The 14,367-nt window shown below is 52.5% G+C and overlaps 3 protein-coding genes across 3 annotated transcripts; 2 read left to right on the forward strand and 1 right to left on the reverse strand.

Moving 5' to 3' along the window:
• Positions 1-2,530: 2,530 nt before the first annotated feature.
• Positions 2,531-3,303, reverse strand: LOC116798611 (feather keratin Cos2-2-like). Its single transcript, XM_032711136.1, has 2 exons — positions 3,271-3,303; positions 2,531-2,902 (listed from the first exon to the last, which is right to left on the reverse strand). The coding sequence occupies exon 2, from the start codon at positions 2,879-2,881 to the stop codon at positions 2,558-2,560; it is 324 nt and encodes a 107-aa protein (XP_032567027.1). The 5' UTR covers positions 2,882-2,902; positions 3,271-3,303; the 3' UTR covers positions 2,531-2,557.
• A 2,264-nt stretch (positions 3,304-5,567) lies between these two features.
• On the forward strand, positions 5,568-6,313 carry LOC116798614 (feather keratin Cos2-2-like). Its single transcript, XM_032711140.1, has 2 exons — positions 5,568-5,600; positions 5,969-6,313. The coding sequence occupies exon 2, from the start codon at positions 5,990-5,992 to the stop codon at positions 6,311-6,313; it is 324 nt and encodes a 107-aa protein (XP_032567031.1). The 5' UTR covers positions 5,568-5,600; positions 5,969-5,989.
• A 3,383-nt stretch (positions 6,314-9,696) lies between these two features.
• On the forward strand, positions 9,697-10,498 carry LOC116798617 (feather keratin Cos1-2-like). Its single transcript, XM_032711143.1, has 2 exons — positions 9,697-9,779; positions 10,043-10,498. The coding sequence occupies exon 2, from the start codon at positions 10,064-10,066 to the stop codon at positions 10,367-10,369; it is 306 nt and encodes a 101-aa protein (XP_032567034.1). The 5' UTR covers positions 9,697-9,779; positions 10,043-10,063; the 3' UTR covers positions 10,370-10,498.
• Positions 10,499-14,367: the final 3,869 nt, after the last annotated feature.

Genomic DNA, 14,367 nt, shown 5'->3' on the forward strand with positions numbered 1-14,367 from the left:
CCCTTCCTACACCTCCCTTACATTGACTGTTCTGCCCAGCTTGTGTCCAGACAGGCAGGGCTGGGATGTTTCACGTGCCAGGATTGGGATCAGCCACACAAAAGAGCTGAGTGGGATCAGCTGTTCTATGGAGCCCTTTGTGTCCCATGGGCGTCCCATGAAGAAAGCTGTGGTACTGTGAAAAGCCTGCACTAGAAAAGAATCCTGGCAGGAATATCCACTGCAGGGGAGAGAAGCCCACAATGGAGCAGGTCCTACTGCCAGGACCAGTTACCCTATCAAGGAGTAACTTTGGAGCATTTTGTTCCTGAAGAACTGCACCCTTTGGAAATGACCCACCCTGTAGCAGGGGACCCACAGTGGAGCAGGGGAGCAGAGTGGCAGGAAGGAGTGCAGAGACTTCCAGAATGGGCTGAACACACCCCCCTTTCCCTCTTCCCCCGTGCCACTGGTGGAGGGAGAAGGTGGCAGAGAAGTGTAGGGATAAATAACTCTTTTTGTAGAAGATTTTGTTACTGAGGAGTTAGTTATTATGCTTAGGAAAGGCTTCCCTTGCCACTTTTTCAAAATATTGCAGTTTTCTCCCCTCTTGCATTGCAGAAGCTCTCTCTCTGATCGGAGAGAGCAGATGCCATAGGCCTTCTCATTCCAGAGGGGGAGAGTGGGGGGAGCAGACATAAGGGAAACTCAAAGGAGGAAACAGGAGGTGCCTTTTTCCACTGGAGGCCTGGTGCACCACCTTGTCAAGAAATGGTCCTTGCGTCTGAAATAAAACTTATTTTTTAATCCTTCCTGGCATTCTTGGGAAGAATACCTGCACATGTTTTACCTTACAAGAAGTCTTCAGCGAATCTGAGACCAGGAAGAAGGAAGGCGGGGGGGAATGTGGGTTTAAATTTGCTAATATTATTTCACTTTACCCAACTCCATGGGAAATTTGCAATAAATTAAATATATTTCCCCAACCTTTTTCTGGGACAGTAATTGCTGAGTGTTTCCCCTGACCTTACCCCTCATCCTGGCATAGTAATTTCTCCCTTCGACCAGGTGAGGATGGGCAGTGATAGAATCTCTTCATGGGAACCGTTTGCCAAGATCAACCCATCATGACATGACCTTGAAACACCTTGTTTACTAATTCCCTGAGCAGCCTGAACTCTGCTGGTTGCCTGGGGGAAGAGACCCACCCCCACCAGGCTACAACCTCCTTTCAAAGAGTTGTAGAGAGTGATGAGGTCTCCCCTGAGCCTCCTCTTGTGCAGGCTAAACCCCCCCAGCTCCCTCAGCATCCCCTCACAGGATATACCCTCTAGGCACTTCACCAGCTCCATTGCCCTTCTCTGGACTCACTCCAACACCTCAATGTCCTTCCTCAGTTGAGGGGCCCAGAACTGGGCACAGCACTCGAGGTGTGACCTCACCAGTGCACAGTAGACAGGCACAATCACTACCCTGCTCCTGCTGGACACTGTTCCTCATACAGACCAGGATGCCCTTGGCCTTCTTGCCCACCTGAGCACACTGCGGCTCATGTTCAGCCACTATCCACCAGCAGCCCCAAGTCCTCTTCCACTGGGCCTCTTTCCAAGTGCTCTGCCCCCAGCCTGTAGAGCTGCAGGGGGTTATTGTGGCCAAAGTGTAGGACCTGACATATGGTCTTGTAGAACCTCACCCTGCTGGATTGGACAATATATCCAGCCTGTCCAGATCCTTCTGCAGAGGGAATATTCCATCATAGCTCCCTGATAGCTTCACAGCTCCTGCCAGCGAGACCTGCTCCATTGTTGGCTTCACTCTTCTGCAGTGGACATTCCTGCCAGGAATCTGTTCTGGTACAGGCTCTTCACAGGGTCGTGGCTTTCTTCATAGTACATCCACATGAAAAAGGCCTCCATAGAACAGCTGATTCCAATCCACTCTTTAAGGTGGTTGATCCCAATCCTCACACGTGAAACCCCCCAGCCCTGCCTGTCTGGACACAAGCTGGGCAGAACAGTCAATGTAAGGGAGATGTAGGAAGGGATGAGGTTGTGGGCTGTGCCCAGGCATTGCTGTTGCCCATACCCACTCCTACCATATTTTAGACCCACCTTCTCTTTTGGTGTGGTCTTTGCTGTGGAGTAGCCTGGGGTGTCTTTGGCAGCTCCAAGGGAAAAGGCCGAAGGAAAATCCTCTGCCTTCTTCCACCTTCTTCCCTGAACGCAATGGAAGAGTTACCAAAGAATGAAGGAAGACTCAGAGGCCCAAGCTTGGATGCAAAGCAACTTTATTGAGTCTAAAGAAGTAAAGGAGGTGGCTCACAGAGGGCACTAGCAGCAGCCACTAAGATGCAAGGGAATGTGTCCCTCTGCATGGGCTGCAGAAGCAGGGAGGCCAGAAGGTCCCCAGGAGGGTGGCATTGGGTGGTGGTGACAGGAGAGGAAGGGAAGAGAGAAAAGAGGAGAAGAAGGAAACAGGAGCCATAAAGTCTAAATGCAGTGTCTCAGAGTCGTGTTTTCAGTGCAGCAGCATGATGAGAGGTCTTGCAGGTTGTTGGCCGAGGAGGTTTGCAGGGGCTTTAGCAGGGGGGACATCTGCCACGGTAGCAGCTGGTGATGCAGGAGAGGTCAAAGCCCCCGGAGTTGATGGGCACTCCGTCACAGCTGAGGATGCTGCCAACGGCAGCGGAGGTGGAGGATCCCACCACGGTGTTCTGTGGGAAGGAGCTGAGGATGGGCCCGGGCAGGGTCACCAGCACAGCCGGCGGCTCAATGACGACAGTGGAGCTCTGGCACTGCCTGACACAGCACTCATTGCAGCTGTTGGCCAGCGGGGTCGGGCCGCAGGGCTGGCAGCAAGGGTTGCAGGGCTGGCACTGCTGGCACTTCTCAGGGCACGACATGGCTCGAGCCTGGGGCTGCACCTGGCACACAGGGCAGGGAGGAAGCAGAGCACACGCACACCTCAGCAACAGCCGGCAAAGCACCACCAGGAAGCCAAGGCACCTGCTGCTGCCTGGGGAGGGAGAGGCTCTGCAGGGGCCAACAAGGGAGCCTTTCCCTGAGCCCAGCAGGGCCTTCAGAGATCAGACAGGCCCAGGCTGCTCCTGCCTAAGCTGTAGGAAAACAGCCCCCTCAGCCCAGCCTCCGCCTCTGTCCCTAAGAGACGCTCTCCCCTCTGCCCACACGACCACCATCCCCGAGCACTCCCACAAGACCAAGGAGCAGGGATGGGCTGCAAAGCTCGACCCTGTGCTAGAGAGGGGGGAGGAGAAAGGGGGTTCCCACTCACCGGCTTGCTGAGGAGAAGGAGGTGACAGAAGGGGTTGAGAGAGCCACCAGTTTGGCTGGCTTTTATACTGGCCCCACAGTGCCTCAGGGCCCAAAGGCCGTGCTGCATAAGTGACAATTTTCCTGCCTGATCCCAAGGAGCGGAAGCATCTCAGGGAATGAATGGTATGGCATGAGTTGGTGTTTCCCACTACCCTGACATTGCATTTCCTGGCCTACATCATCACCTTTCCCTCATGGACACTTCTGAGTGCAGGTCTGAGAGGTTCCAGGATTTCTGGGGGCAAGGATGTGTCAGTATGGGCAGAAGTTATGACCTAAGTGCACAAGGATACAGAAGAGGCAGGTGATTCCAGCCTGGGGCACTCTGGTCCTGCTGACAGGAAAATTCCCAGCTGCACAAACAACTCCAGGCTTTGGCTCATCACCCAAGGTCTCCCCTGAACTGTACCAGAGTTCACCTCTGATCCTAGCCATGGCTTCTACATGAGACAGGAGCAAGGAGCCTGGGAAACAGCTCCGTGCCCCAAGGCTGCCTGCAGGTAGCATGAGGAATGATGGCCTGGGGTCAGGATTCTCCTTGGTGAGACCTGAGTGCTGTGGCCCTCTCCAGTCGTCACCAAAAACCAGTAAAGAAGCTCATGAACCAGTCTGTTAGGTTAGAGTTGACACCCTGCTGGGTGAGTGTGGAAAGCTCTACATAACATGCACACCCAGCAACCAAACAGACCAGGTTATATTCATAAAGCTAGCACGTATTCATTACATTTTTATTACATATTCATTACAGTTCCTAAGTCCATGCATATACCTTAAATATATTTGTGGACTTTTTTGGAGATGCATAGGGGTCTTTTGAGAGTTTTTGGTCGTCTCTTGGGTACATCCCATTCCCCATGTTTTCCTTTTATGGTTCTAGATGTTCTAGTGAGTTCTCTCTCCTTGAGAGTATCTGAAACATGTGGTCAGGTCATAACGAACTTTTCTTATCAATCTTAGTTCTGACACACAATCCTCATTCTCAAAACTAAGACATTTGAGAGTCCATATCAATCACTGATATAGGGAAATAAGGAAGCGATTGCTGGCACAAGACTATAAGTCACAGATGGAGGGAGTTAACACAAAGCTACATCAAACTCAGGCATTTGTACTAAGCACTATGTGGTACAAAACTAAGTATTAACCATGAATATAGGGATCAAACACTACTGTGCTAAACTTAAAAGATATTTTTAACATCTTCCCCTATGGCTGCATAGACTCTTTTTAAAGAAATATCACTTTTCCAGTAACGAGCTCTCCTCAGAAAAGGAGGAGCTGGGATTGTGTCAGTGCCTGGCACTGTTGGGGAGGGATGTCACTACAGGCCTTGGAATGGTTGGGCTCAGCCATGAGCTCAGACACAGCTGAGGACACCCCCGCAGGCACTGACACATTCCCAACCTGCCCAGGGAGCACAAGGACAAACCCAGATGCACAGACACAGCAAACATGCCCAAGGACTCACACAGCAGGTTGCACACAAGTGCTCTCCCCTGTACACAGAGAGACACTGCAGGCCAGAGGCTCCCAGGGGTGTGTTCCCAGGTGAGCACAAGCACAGGGATGTGCAGACACTCACACGCTCCAGGGCACAGTCACACTCCCCCACTCATTACTGGGGATCAGCACAGGGGGCAGAGGGGATGGGAAGGGATGGGAGTGAGGAGCTGCCGGGGAGCTCCCTGCCAGAGCAGGGAAGGGGCCTCTGAGCAGCACAGATGCTCAGGCAGCAGTGCCAGAGGAGCCTCAGGGACTGTCCAGGCACAGGAGGAAGCCAAAGTGTTTTGACCAGCAGGGCAAGACCCACACTCAGGGGAGGACTTTGGGTGATGAGCCAAGGAACGGAGGGCTGGGAGCAGCTGGGACCGTTCCTGCCAGCAGGAATTACAGAAGTCAGGAAGCATTACAGAAATCCACCAGAGTGCCCCCGGCTGGAATCATCTGCCTCTTCTGTATCCTTGTGCACTTAGGTCATAACTTCTGCCCATACTGACACATCCTTGCCCCCAGAAATCCTGGAACCTCTCAGACCTGCACTCAGAAGTGTCCATGAGGGAAAGGTGATGATGTAGGCCAGGAAATGCAATGTCAGGGTAGTGGGAAACACCAACTCATGCCATACCATTCATTCCCTGAGATGCTTCCGCTCCTTGGGATCAGGCAGGAAAATTGTCACTTATGCAGCACGGCCTTTGGGCCCTGAGGCACTGTGGGGCCAGTATAAAAGCCAGCCAAACTGGTGGCTCTCTCAACCCCTTCTGTCACCTCCTTCTCCTCAGCAAGCCGGTGAGTGGGAACCCCCTTTCTCCTCCCCCCTCTCTAGCACAGGGTCGAGCTTTGCAGCCCATCCCTGCTCCTTGGTCTTGTGGGAGTGCTCGGGGATGGTGGTCGTGTGGGCAGAGGGGAGAGCGTCTCTTAGGGACAGAGGCGGAGGCTGGGCTGAGGGGGCTGTTTTCCTACAGCTTAGGCAGGAGCAGCCTGGGCCTGTCTGATCTCTGAAGGCCCTGCTGGGCTCAGGGAAAGGCTCCCTTGTTGGCCCCTGCAGAGCCTCTCCCTCCCCAGGCAGCAGCAGGTGCCTTGGCTTCCTGGTGGTGCTTTGCCGGCTGTTGCTGAGGTGTGCGTGTGCTCTGCTTCCTCCCTGCCCTGTGTGCCAGGTGCAGCCCCAGGCTCGAGCCATGTCGTGCCCTGAGAAGTGCCAGCAGTGCCAGCCCTGCAACCCTTGCTGCCAGCCCTGCGGCCCGACCCCGCTGGCCAACAGCTGCAATGAGTGCTGTGTCAGGCAGTGCCAGAGCTCCACTGTCGTCATTGAGCCGCCGGCTGTGCTGGTGACCCTGCCCGGGCCCATCCTCAGCTCCTTCCCACAGAACACCGTGGTGGGATCCTCCACCTCCGCTGCCGTTGGCAGCATCCTCAGCTGTGACGGAGTGCCCATCAACTCCGGGGGCTTTGACCTCTCCTGCATCACCAGCTGCTACCGTGGCAGATGTCCCCCCTGCTAAAGCCCCTGCAAACCTCCTCGGCCAACAACCTGCAAGACCTCTCATCATGCTGCTGCACTGAAAACACGACTCTGAGACACTGCATTTAGACTTTATGGCTCCTGTTTCCTTCTTCTCCTCTTTTCTCTCTTCCCTTCCTCTCCTGTCACCACCACCCAATGCCACCCTCCTGGGGACCTTCTGGCCTCCCTGCCTCTGCAGCCCAGGCAGAGGGACACCCCCCCTTGAATCTTCATGGCTTCTGGTGGTGCCCTCTGTGAGCCACCTTCTTTGCTCCTTTAGACTCAATAAAGTTGTTCTGCATCCAAATTTGGGCCTCTGAGTTCTCCTTCCTCCCATGGTAAGTCTTCCAGTCAGATCAGGAAGAAGGTGGAGGAAGCAGTGGTCGTTTTCCCTTCAGTGGATTTCAGTTTGTGATCTTTCCCTTGCAGCTCATAAACACATCCCTGACTGAGGGGGTGGTTAGACACCAGAAAAAGTTACCAAGAACATTTGTGGATGCCTAAGCCAGTTTGAGCCACATTAGAAATCCAAAATCCAATTTCCAGGCTTCCCCACCCCTTCCCACAATTTATCTCGACACTGAAGAGAAAACTTTCAGGCCAGAGGCTTCTAGAGGGGAAGGGGAAAGCATATATACATTTATTTACACAAATAAATATACTATACAAACTAAAAGCAAATTTGTGTGTATATATATATATATATATTACACTTCTATCAGTCCCTGCAAAGCTTCTCCTTTTAACTTTAGTTCAGGAAAACCTTTTCAGTCTTATAAGTAAGCATTCTCTCTCTCGTGGGAGTGTTCGGGGCCCCTGAACACTCCCTACCAACCTTCAGTTGTTTGCTGCAGTTCTTTCGTCTTCATGAAGTCCAAGAAGATAGCTTTGAGTCTGTCCTCTCATACCTCAGTTCATAGGCTGCTGTAGTGTAGTCAATTTATCAACGTACACGTCCTGGAATGTTGATTCCTCCTCCGAGTTTTCGGCTGTCCTGCCTTTAAATCACTGTGAAGGACATCCTCTGGGCCTCTCTCCGGTCCATCTCTAATTTCGCCTGGGGGTCTCTCTTCCCCTGGCACTGAGCTGTATTTAGCCCGTCCACTTTGGCTCTGCTCCAATGCTGAGCCTAATAATCCAACCCCTCACCAGCCTCAATGCAGTGGGGGAGGAAAAGCCCCCTAGCCTTGGCCACAGGCAGCTCAGTCCAGTTATACACTGTCCCAAGCGTCCTGCAGCTGCAGGGGGGGGAAGAGGGCCTGGCCTCCTCCCTCTTACCTCTTCCTTCACAGATCCCACTCACTTCAATGCTGTCTCTAACTCTGGCCTAGGCAGAGTTGGGGGGGCCGCAGGGCTCCCCCCCCCACCCAGAGGGGGGAAGAAGGAGCCCAGCCACCCCCTGGCCTTCTCCACCGACACGCAGCAGACACCAACAGAAAAAACTGCCAACAGTTTCCGGTGCTGTGTATATATGATTTTTTAGCAGCAGCGAACAAGACGAGTGGTGATTGGCCCTCCAGGGAACACTACCCTGGTACCCAATCACCTCTGAGCCCCCGACTCTCAGGGGGGGCCAATCTTAACCCGTGACAACCCTGCAAGTGTTCAAGGTCAGATTGGACAGCGATTTAAGCACCGTGGTTTAGTGGGTGGCATCCCTGTCCATGGAGTGGGGGGAAGCTTGTGGAAATAAATGTTTTTTGGGATACTTTTCAGTAAAACCAGTCTATGATTCCATGATTTGAATGCAATTCACTTTGATAGAGGAATCAGCAGTGTGAGAAATGTGCTCAGTGTCGGGCGGCGCTGAGTCCCTTCTGGAGACAGTTGGAACTGACTCTCACACAGGGTAGGAGCCACTGGACTCTTCTCACAGAGCCCAGCCCGGCAGCCTTCTCCCCCAGCTCCCAAACCTTGCCACATTTACACAATACAGGGGGTCCAACGCAGAGCAAAGCACAATTAGATGAATAACAAGTTCAGCTACAAAGCACCAGCCCAGGCATCAGACAGGGATGGATGTAAATGTGAATAACCTAAAGAAAAGTGATAGTACTGCTCCCTCGGCAAAGAGGGAATTTGCCTGGCCTCTCTCTTGATGGAGGAGATGGGTTTGATCCATTTGGCCCCAAAGCACATGTCCCTGCCTGCCTAGACACAGTTGCTGGCAACTCTGATTCAGCTTTTTGGGGAGCTATGGAAGTCCTGGTGCTCAAACACCAAAACCAGTCCACAGCTCTTTGACTGTCCCAGTGCCACCCAGAATGTCTGTCCTGCATCTCCCAGCAGAGCAACATCTCGACCCCGATCCCTTCACTTCCACACCCATTTGGCACAGGGGCTCAGCAACATTCCGCCAACAGGGAATTGATTCAGGGATCAGGGCCTGCACAGCGGGCAGGAGTTATTGGTTTTCCCCCTGAACAGAAAGCAGGAAATGGAGGGTGCAGGAGGCAGAAGCTGCATTTCAGTTCTCTGGACACTCCTCTGCAGGGTCGAAGGCAGCACCATTCAGCTGTAGATTGGCTCCTTCTGGTGGGGGCAACCGGCTACTCTGTGGTGCCCAAGGACACACCAAGGGCAGACCCAGTGCTGGAACCTTCCACTGCCCTCCTGATGGGGATCACACACACACAGACTGACACACATGTGCCTTGAGCCCTGCAAAAATCTGGACACTCAGACATACATAGAAACATAGACACTCATAGACATATCGAAAAACATAATAAAGTGGGAACTCGGTTAAAAATATATAGAGAACACCTCTGATAGAAGAGGACTGAAGTAACCTGGGAACAGACCAGGCCACAGAAACGCCCCTTGTCTTCCCAAGGCACCTGCAGAGAGTGTACAGAGAGAGGACAGGGTGAATGAGATGGGCACAATTTTCCTGAGAGCACTGTAAATATAGAAATGGGGTCAACCCCTGCCAGCAGAAGCCCAAGTGAAACAAAGAATGAGTGTCACAGAGAGAAGGGAAGGGAAAAAGAAAAGGATGCTTCATCTCCCCTCTCATGGAAGTCCTTGGGAATGTGAGCAGGAAGTATGAGGGCAGTGCCCATTTCATGACAACTGTACCATAGGAAAACCACCCAGAAATGACACAGGTTCACATCACCTGCCTGCACGGGAAGACACCAGCCCTTGATCTGAGCCTTCTGCCTGCAATGATGTCTTTATGTCCCGGAAATCCTTGGGTCTCTCATACCGATTCTTCCAGAAGTTTTCATTTAGGAAAACACGTGGCAGAAACCAGGAAATGAAAAGGCAGCAGTGCAGGAAACCAGGACACAGCCCCTACCATTAGCTGAGATGGTTCACATTTGACATGAGCTGGTCAGAAAATTATGACTTGCACAAAGGTGTCTGTGAGCCTGGGGCAGTGCAGGACTGCTATAAAAGGCAGCCCAAGTCTCTGCTCTCGCATCCACTTCTCTCACCTCCTTCTCCTCGGCAATCAGGTCAGTGGGAAAGCCCTTCTTCTTTGCCTGCTTAAGCTGATATGAGCTGTGCTAGACCAGGACTGGGAGCTGCTTCTGCTGAGAGGGGGAAGGGGAGAGAAGGTGTTGTGCAGGGAGAGGCTGGGACTTGGCTGAGGAGGCTGCTGGGCTTTGGGCTGGGTAGTGTCAGGTGGTGCAGGAGGTGCCTTGTCTGCAGGGGGGTTGGGTGCAGGGCTGCTTCTCATGTGTGTCTGCTTTGTGCTTCTCCCTGCCCTGTGTGCCAGGTGCCCCTGTGAGCCAGAGACATGTCGTGCTGCCAGCCCTGCAACCCTTGCTGCCAGCCCTGCGGCCCGACCCCACTGGCCAACAGCTGCAATGAGTGCTGTGTCAGGCAGTGCCAGAGCTCCACTGTTGCCATCCAGCCCTCTGCTGTGGTGGTGACCCTGCCCGGGCCCATCCTCAGCTCCTTCCCACAGAACACCGTGGTGGGATCCTCCACCTCCGCTGCCGTTGGCAGCATCCTCAGCTGTGACGGAGTGCCCATCAACTCCGGGGGCTTTGACCTCTCCTGCATCACCAGCTGCTACCGTGGCAGATGTCCCCCCTGCTAAAGCCCCTGCAAACCTCCTCGGCCAACAACCTGCAAGACCTCTCATCATGCTGCTGCACTGAAAACACAATGCTGGGACATTGCATTTAGACTTTCTGACTCTTGTCTCCTTCTTCTCCTCTCTTCTCTCTCTTCCTTTCCTTTCCTGTCATCACCACCCAATGCCACCCTCCTGGGGACCTTTTGGCCTCCCTGCCTCTGCAGCCCAGACAGAGGGACACCCTCCCTTGCATCTTAGTGGCTGCTGCTGGTGCCCTCTGTGAGCCACCTCCTTTACTTCTTTAGACTTAATAAAGTTGTTCTGCATCCAAGCTGTGGCCTCCAAGTCTTCTGTTCTCTGGCAATTCTTCCACTGAGCTCAAGGTTAAAGAGTGGAGGAAGCAGAGGATGAGACTCACTGCAGTTGATTTTCCTTTGTGCCCTTTCCCTTGGAGCTCACAAACACATCCCTGGTTACCCCACAGCAAGGACCATGAGGGAAGTGTCAGGTGTGGGTATGGGCAACAGCAATGCCTGGGCACAGCCCACAACCTCATCCCTTCCTACACCTCCCTTACATTGACTGTTCTGCCCAGCTTGTGTCCAGACAGGCAGGGCTGGGATGTTTCACGTGTCAGGATTGAGATCAGCCACACGAAACAGCTGAGTGGGATCAGCTGTTCTATGGAGCCCTTTGTAGGTGGGTGTAGCATGAAGAAAGCCACGACCCTGCGGACTATGCTCGGAAGGCTAAGGCTGAGGCGGAAACTCAAATCATTCCACCTGAGACCAACGCCACCTCTACTACATCCACTGAAAGCGGAACTCAGACTACATCACCTGAGATGCCTCTTGCCCCTGTAGTGACAAGGAAGTCATGGATATTGGTGCCCGACAGTGTAAGTCTACAACCAGATGGAGATCAAAGCAAGTCAGAAGATAACGGGGCAGGGACCTATACTGATACCAGTGTCAAATTTCTACCTCCATGAGGAGTATCACCCCCGAAAGTGGAAACTGCAGTTTCGCGGTCAATGACCCGAGTAGAACCCTGGGACTTACAAAGATTACACTCGTCGGCCTGTGTGCTGGTTTAAAAGTTAACCAGCAGGGGAAATGAACTCAACTCAAAAGAGAGATTATAAGTCAGAATAACAATTTAATAAAATAATACAATAAGTACGATTATACAGACAAACAATTGGTCTTAACCCACAAAAACCCAAATGTATAACCCAGTACCCTGGGGCATGAACAAAGTGGTGTTCCTTGGGCCCCCCCTGAGTCCAAAGTAAAGGGAGAGGGGGAAAAACCTGCTGGTGGGAGAGCTGTTGCAGTCTGGTCAAAAGTAGTGATTGCAGTCCAGTTGAGGGTGGTGGTCTCAGTCTGGTTGAAAGCGGTGAGCTGCAGTCCTCCTCTGGATCCCACGAGTGGTAAAAAGGTTCTGAAACTCCAAGTTTATATATTCTCCAGTTCAGGCAGGAATGCTCAGTCCTTCCCTCAGAGCGGGGAATTCCATAAAAGGGTATGAGGACAGGAACATCTTCCTATTTCGCAGGCCTCTACTGAGAACAGTTTCTGGGAAATGGCATGGAAGGCTATAGAATACACAGTTTTGGGCTACACCCATCCAGTGATGAATCGGTCCCAGTTGTTCTAACTAGGACAGCCTAGTGAGCGAATTCTAGCGTGGTTTCTCCGATGCTGAGACAGTGGGGCTAGAGCTCACCTATTATCGACTGCTGAAGCAGAACAACTAGCATCCATCTCCAGAAACCGTGAACTTGATCGCTTAATTGCAGAGGCGAGACCCGACCTTAGTCTTTGGGCGTGACTTGTCTTAAGTGCGAGACAAAGGTTTCCATTTAAAGCCTATTTAACATGCCCCGCGAGGAAGTGGACCAAGGTAGAAGACGCTATCCATAGAATCATAGAATAGATTGGGTTGGAAAAGACCTCCAAGATCATCAAGTCCAACCCCTTATCCAACTCCAATTACTATATCATGGCACTAAGGGCCACGTCCAATCTCTTTTTAAAAACCTCCAGGGATGGTGAATCCACCACCTCTCTGGGTAGGCCGTTCCAATGCCTGATAACCCTCTCTGTAAAGAATTTCTTCCTAACATCTAACCTAAACCTCCCCTGGCAGAGCTTGATCCCATGTCCCCTTGTCCTATTGTTGGTTGCCTGGGAGAAGAGACCAACCCCCACCTGGCTATAACCTCCCTTCAGGTAGTTGAAGAGAGTGATGAGGTCGCCTCTAAGCCTTCTCTTCTCCAGACTAAACAACCCCAGCTCCCTCAGCCTCTCCTCATAGGACTTGTGCTCAAGTCCCTTCACCAGCCTCGTTGCTCTTCTCTGGACCCGCTCCAGCACCTCAATATCCTTCCTGAACTGAGGGGTCCAGAGCTGAACACAATACTCAAGGTGTGGTCTCACCAATGCAGAGTACAGGGGAAGGATCACTTCCCTGCTCCTGCTGGCCACACTGTTCCTGATGCAGGCCAGGATGCCATTGGCCTTCTTGGCCACCTGGGCACACTGCTGGCTCCTGTTCAGCTTCCTGTCGATCAGCACCCCCAGGTCCCTTTCTGCCTGGCTGCTCTCCAGCCACTCTGTCCCAGCCTGTAGCACTGCAGGGGGTTGTTGTGGCCAAAGTGCAGGACCCGGCACTTGGCCTTGCTGAACTTCATTCCATTGGAGTCAGCCCATCTCTCCAGCCTGTCCAGATCCCTCTGCAGAGCCCTCCTGCCTTCCGGCAGGTCGACACTCCCTCCCAACTTGGTGTCATCTGCAAATTTGCTGATGATGGACTCAATCCCCTCATCTAAATCACCGATAAAGATGTTAAAAAGGACTGGGCCCAGCACTGACCCCTGGGGAACACCACTGGTGACCGGCCGCCAACTGGATGCAGCCCCATTCACCAGCACTCTGTGGGCCCGGCCCTTGAGCCAGTTCCTAACCCAGCACAGAGTGCCTCTGTCCAAGCCGTGGGCTGCCAGCTTTTCCAGGAGTGTGCCATGGGAGACAGTGTCAAAGGCTTTGCTGAAGTCCAGATAGACCACATCCACAGCCTTTCTCTCATCCATCAGGTGGGTCACCTGATCGTAAAAGGAGATCAGGTTGGTCAAACAGGATCTGCCCCTCCTAAACCCATGCTGGCTGGGTCTGATCCCTTGTCCATCCTGTAGCTGCTGTGTGATTTCACGCAGGATAATCTGCTCCATAACTCTGCCAGGCACCGAGGTCAGGCTGACAGGCCTGTAGTTACCAGGGTCAGCCTTGCAGCCATTTTTATGGATTGGGGTGATATTTGCCAACTTCCAGTCATATGGGACCTCCCCAGTGAGCCAGGATTGTTGGAAGATGATGGAGAGCGGCTTGGCAAGCTCTTCTGCCAGCTCCCTCATTACCCTAGGATGGATCCCGTCTGGTCCCATAGACTTGTGAGGATCCAGATGACTCAGTAAGTCACTATTTCCTCCTGGAATACAAGAGGACTATTTGGTTTCCTATCTCTGTCTACCAGCTCCAGAGGCCAGTTGCCTTGAGGGCCACCTGTCCTACTGGTAAAAACTGAGGCAAAGTAGGTGTTAAGTACCTCAACCTTCTCCTCATCTCTATTAACTATGTTTCCCTCCAAGTCCCTCAAAGAATGGAGGTTTTCTTTGCCCCTCCTTTTGTTATTAATGTATTTATAGAAGGACTTTTTGTTATCCCTAACAGAAGTGGTTAATTTAACTTCAAATTGCGCTTTTGTATCCCTGATTTTCTTTCTGCATGATCTAGCTGTCTTCCTGAATTCTTCGTAAGTAGCCAGCCCTTTCTTCCAGTTGGTAAACTCTCTTTTTATCCCTGATTTCCTTCAGAATCTCCCTGTTTAACCAAGCTGGTTGTCTTCCCCGCCAGCTTGCCTTTCGGCACACGGGTACGGTCTGTTCCTGTGCACTCAAAACTTCCTGCTTGAAGCACATCCATCCCTCCTGGACCCCCTTGTTTTCAAGGGGGGTTTCC

The sequence above is a fragment of the Chiroxiphia lanceolata genome, chromosome 26 (assembly GCF_009829145.1).
Source record: "Chiroxiphia lanceolata isolate bChiLan1 chromosome 26, bChiLan1.pri, whole genome shotgun sequence".
Lineage (NCBI taxonomy): Eukaryota > Metazoa > Chordata > Aves > Passeriformes > Pipridae > Chiroxiphia > Chiroxiphia lanceolata.

Excerpts from the sequence above, each read along its gene's own strand:
- LOC116798611 (XM_032711136.1), bottom strand. The coding sequence starts at position 2,881 with ATGTCGTGCCCTGAGAAGTGCCAGCAGTGCCAGCCCTGCAACCCTTGC.
- LOC116798614 (XM_032711140.1), top strand. The coding sequence starts at position 5,990 with ATGTCGTGCCCTGAGAAGTGCCAGCAGTGCCAGCCCTGCAACCCTTGC.
- LOC116798617 (XM_032711143.1), top strand. The coding sequence starts at position 10,064 with ATGTCGTGCTGCCAGCCCTGCAACCCTTGCTGCCAGCCCTGCGGCCCG.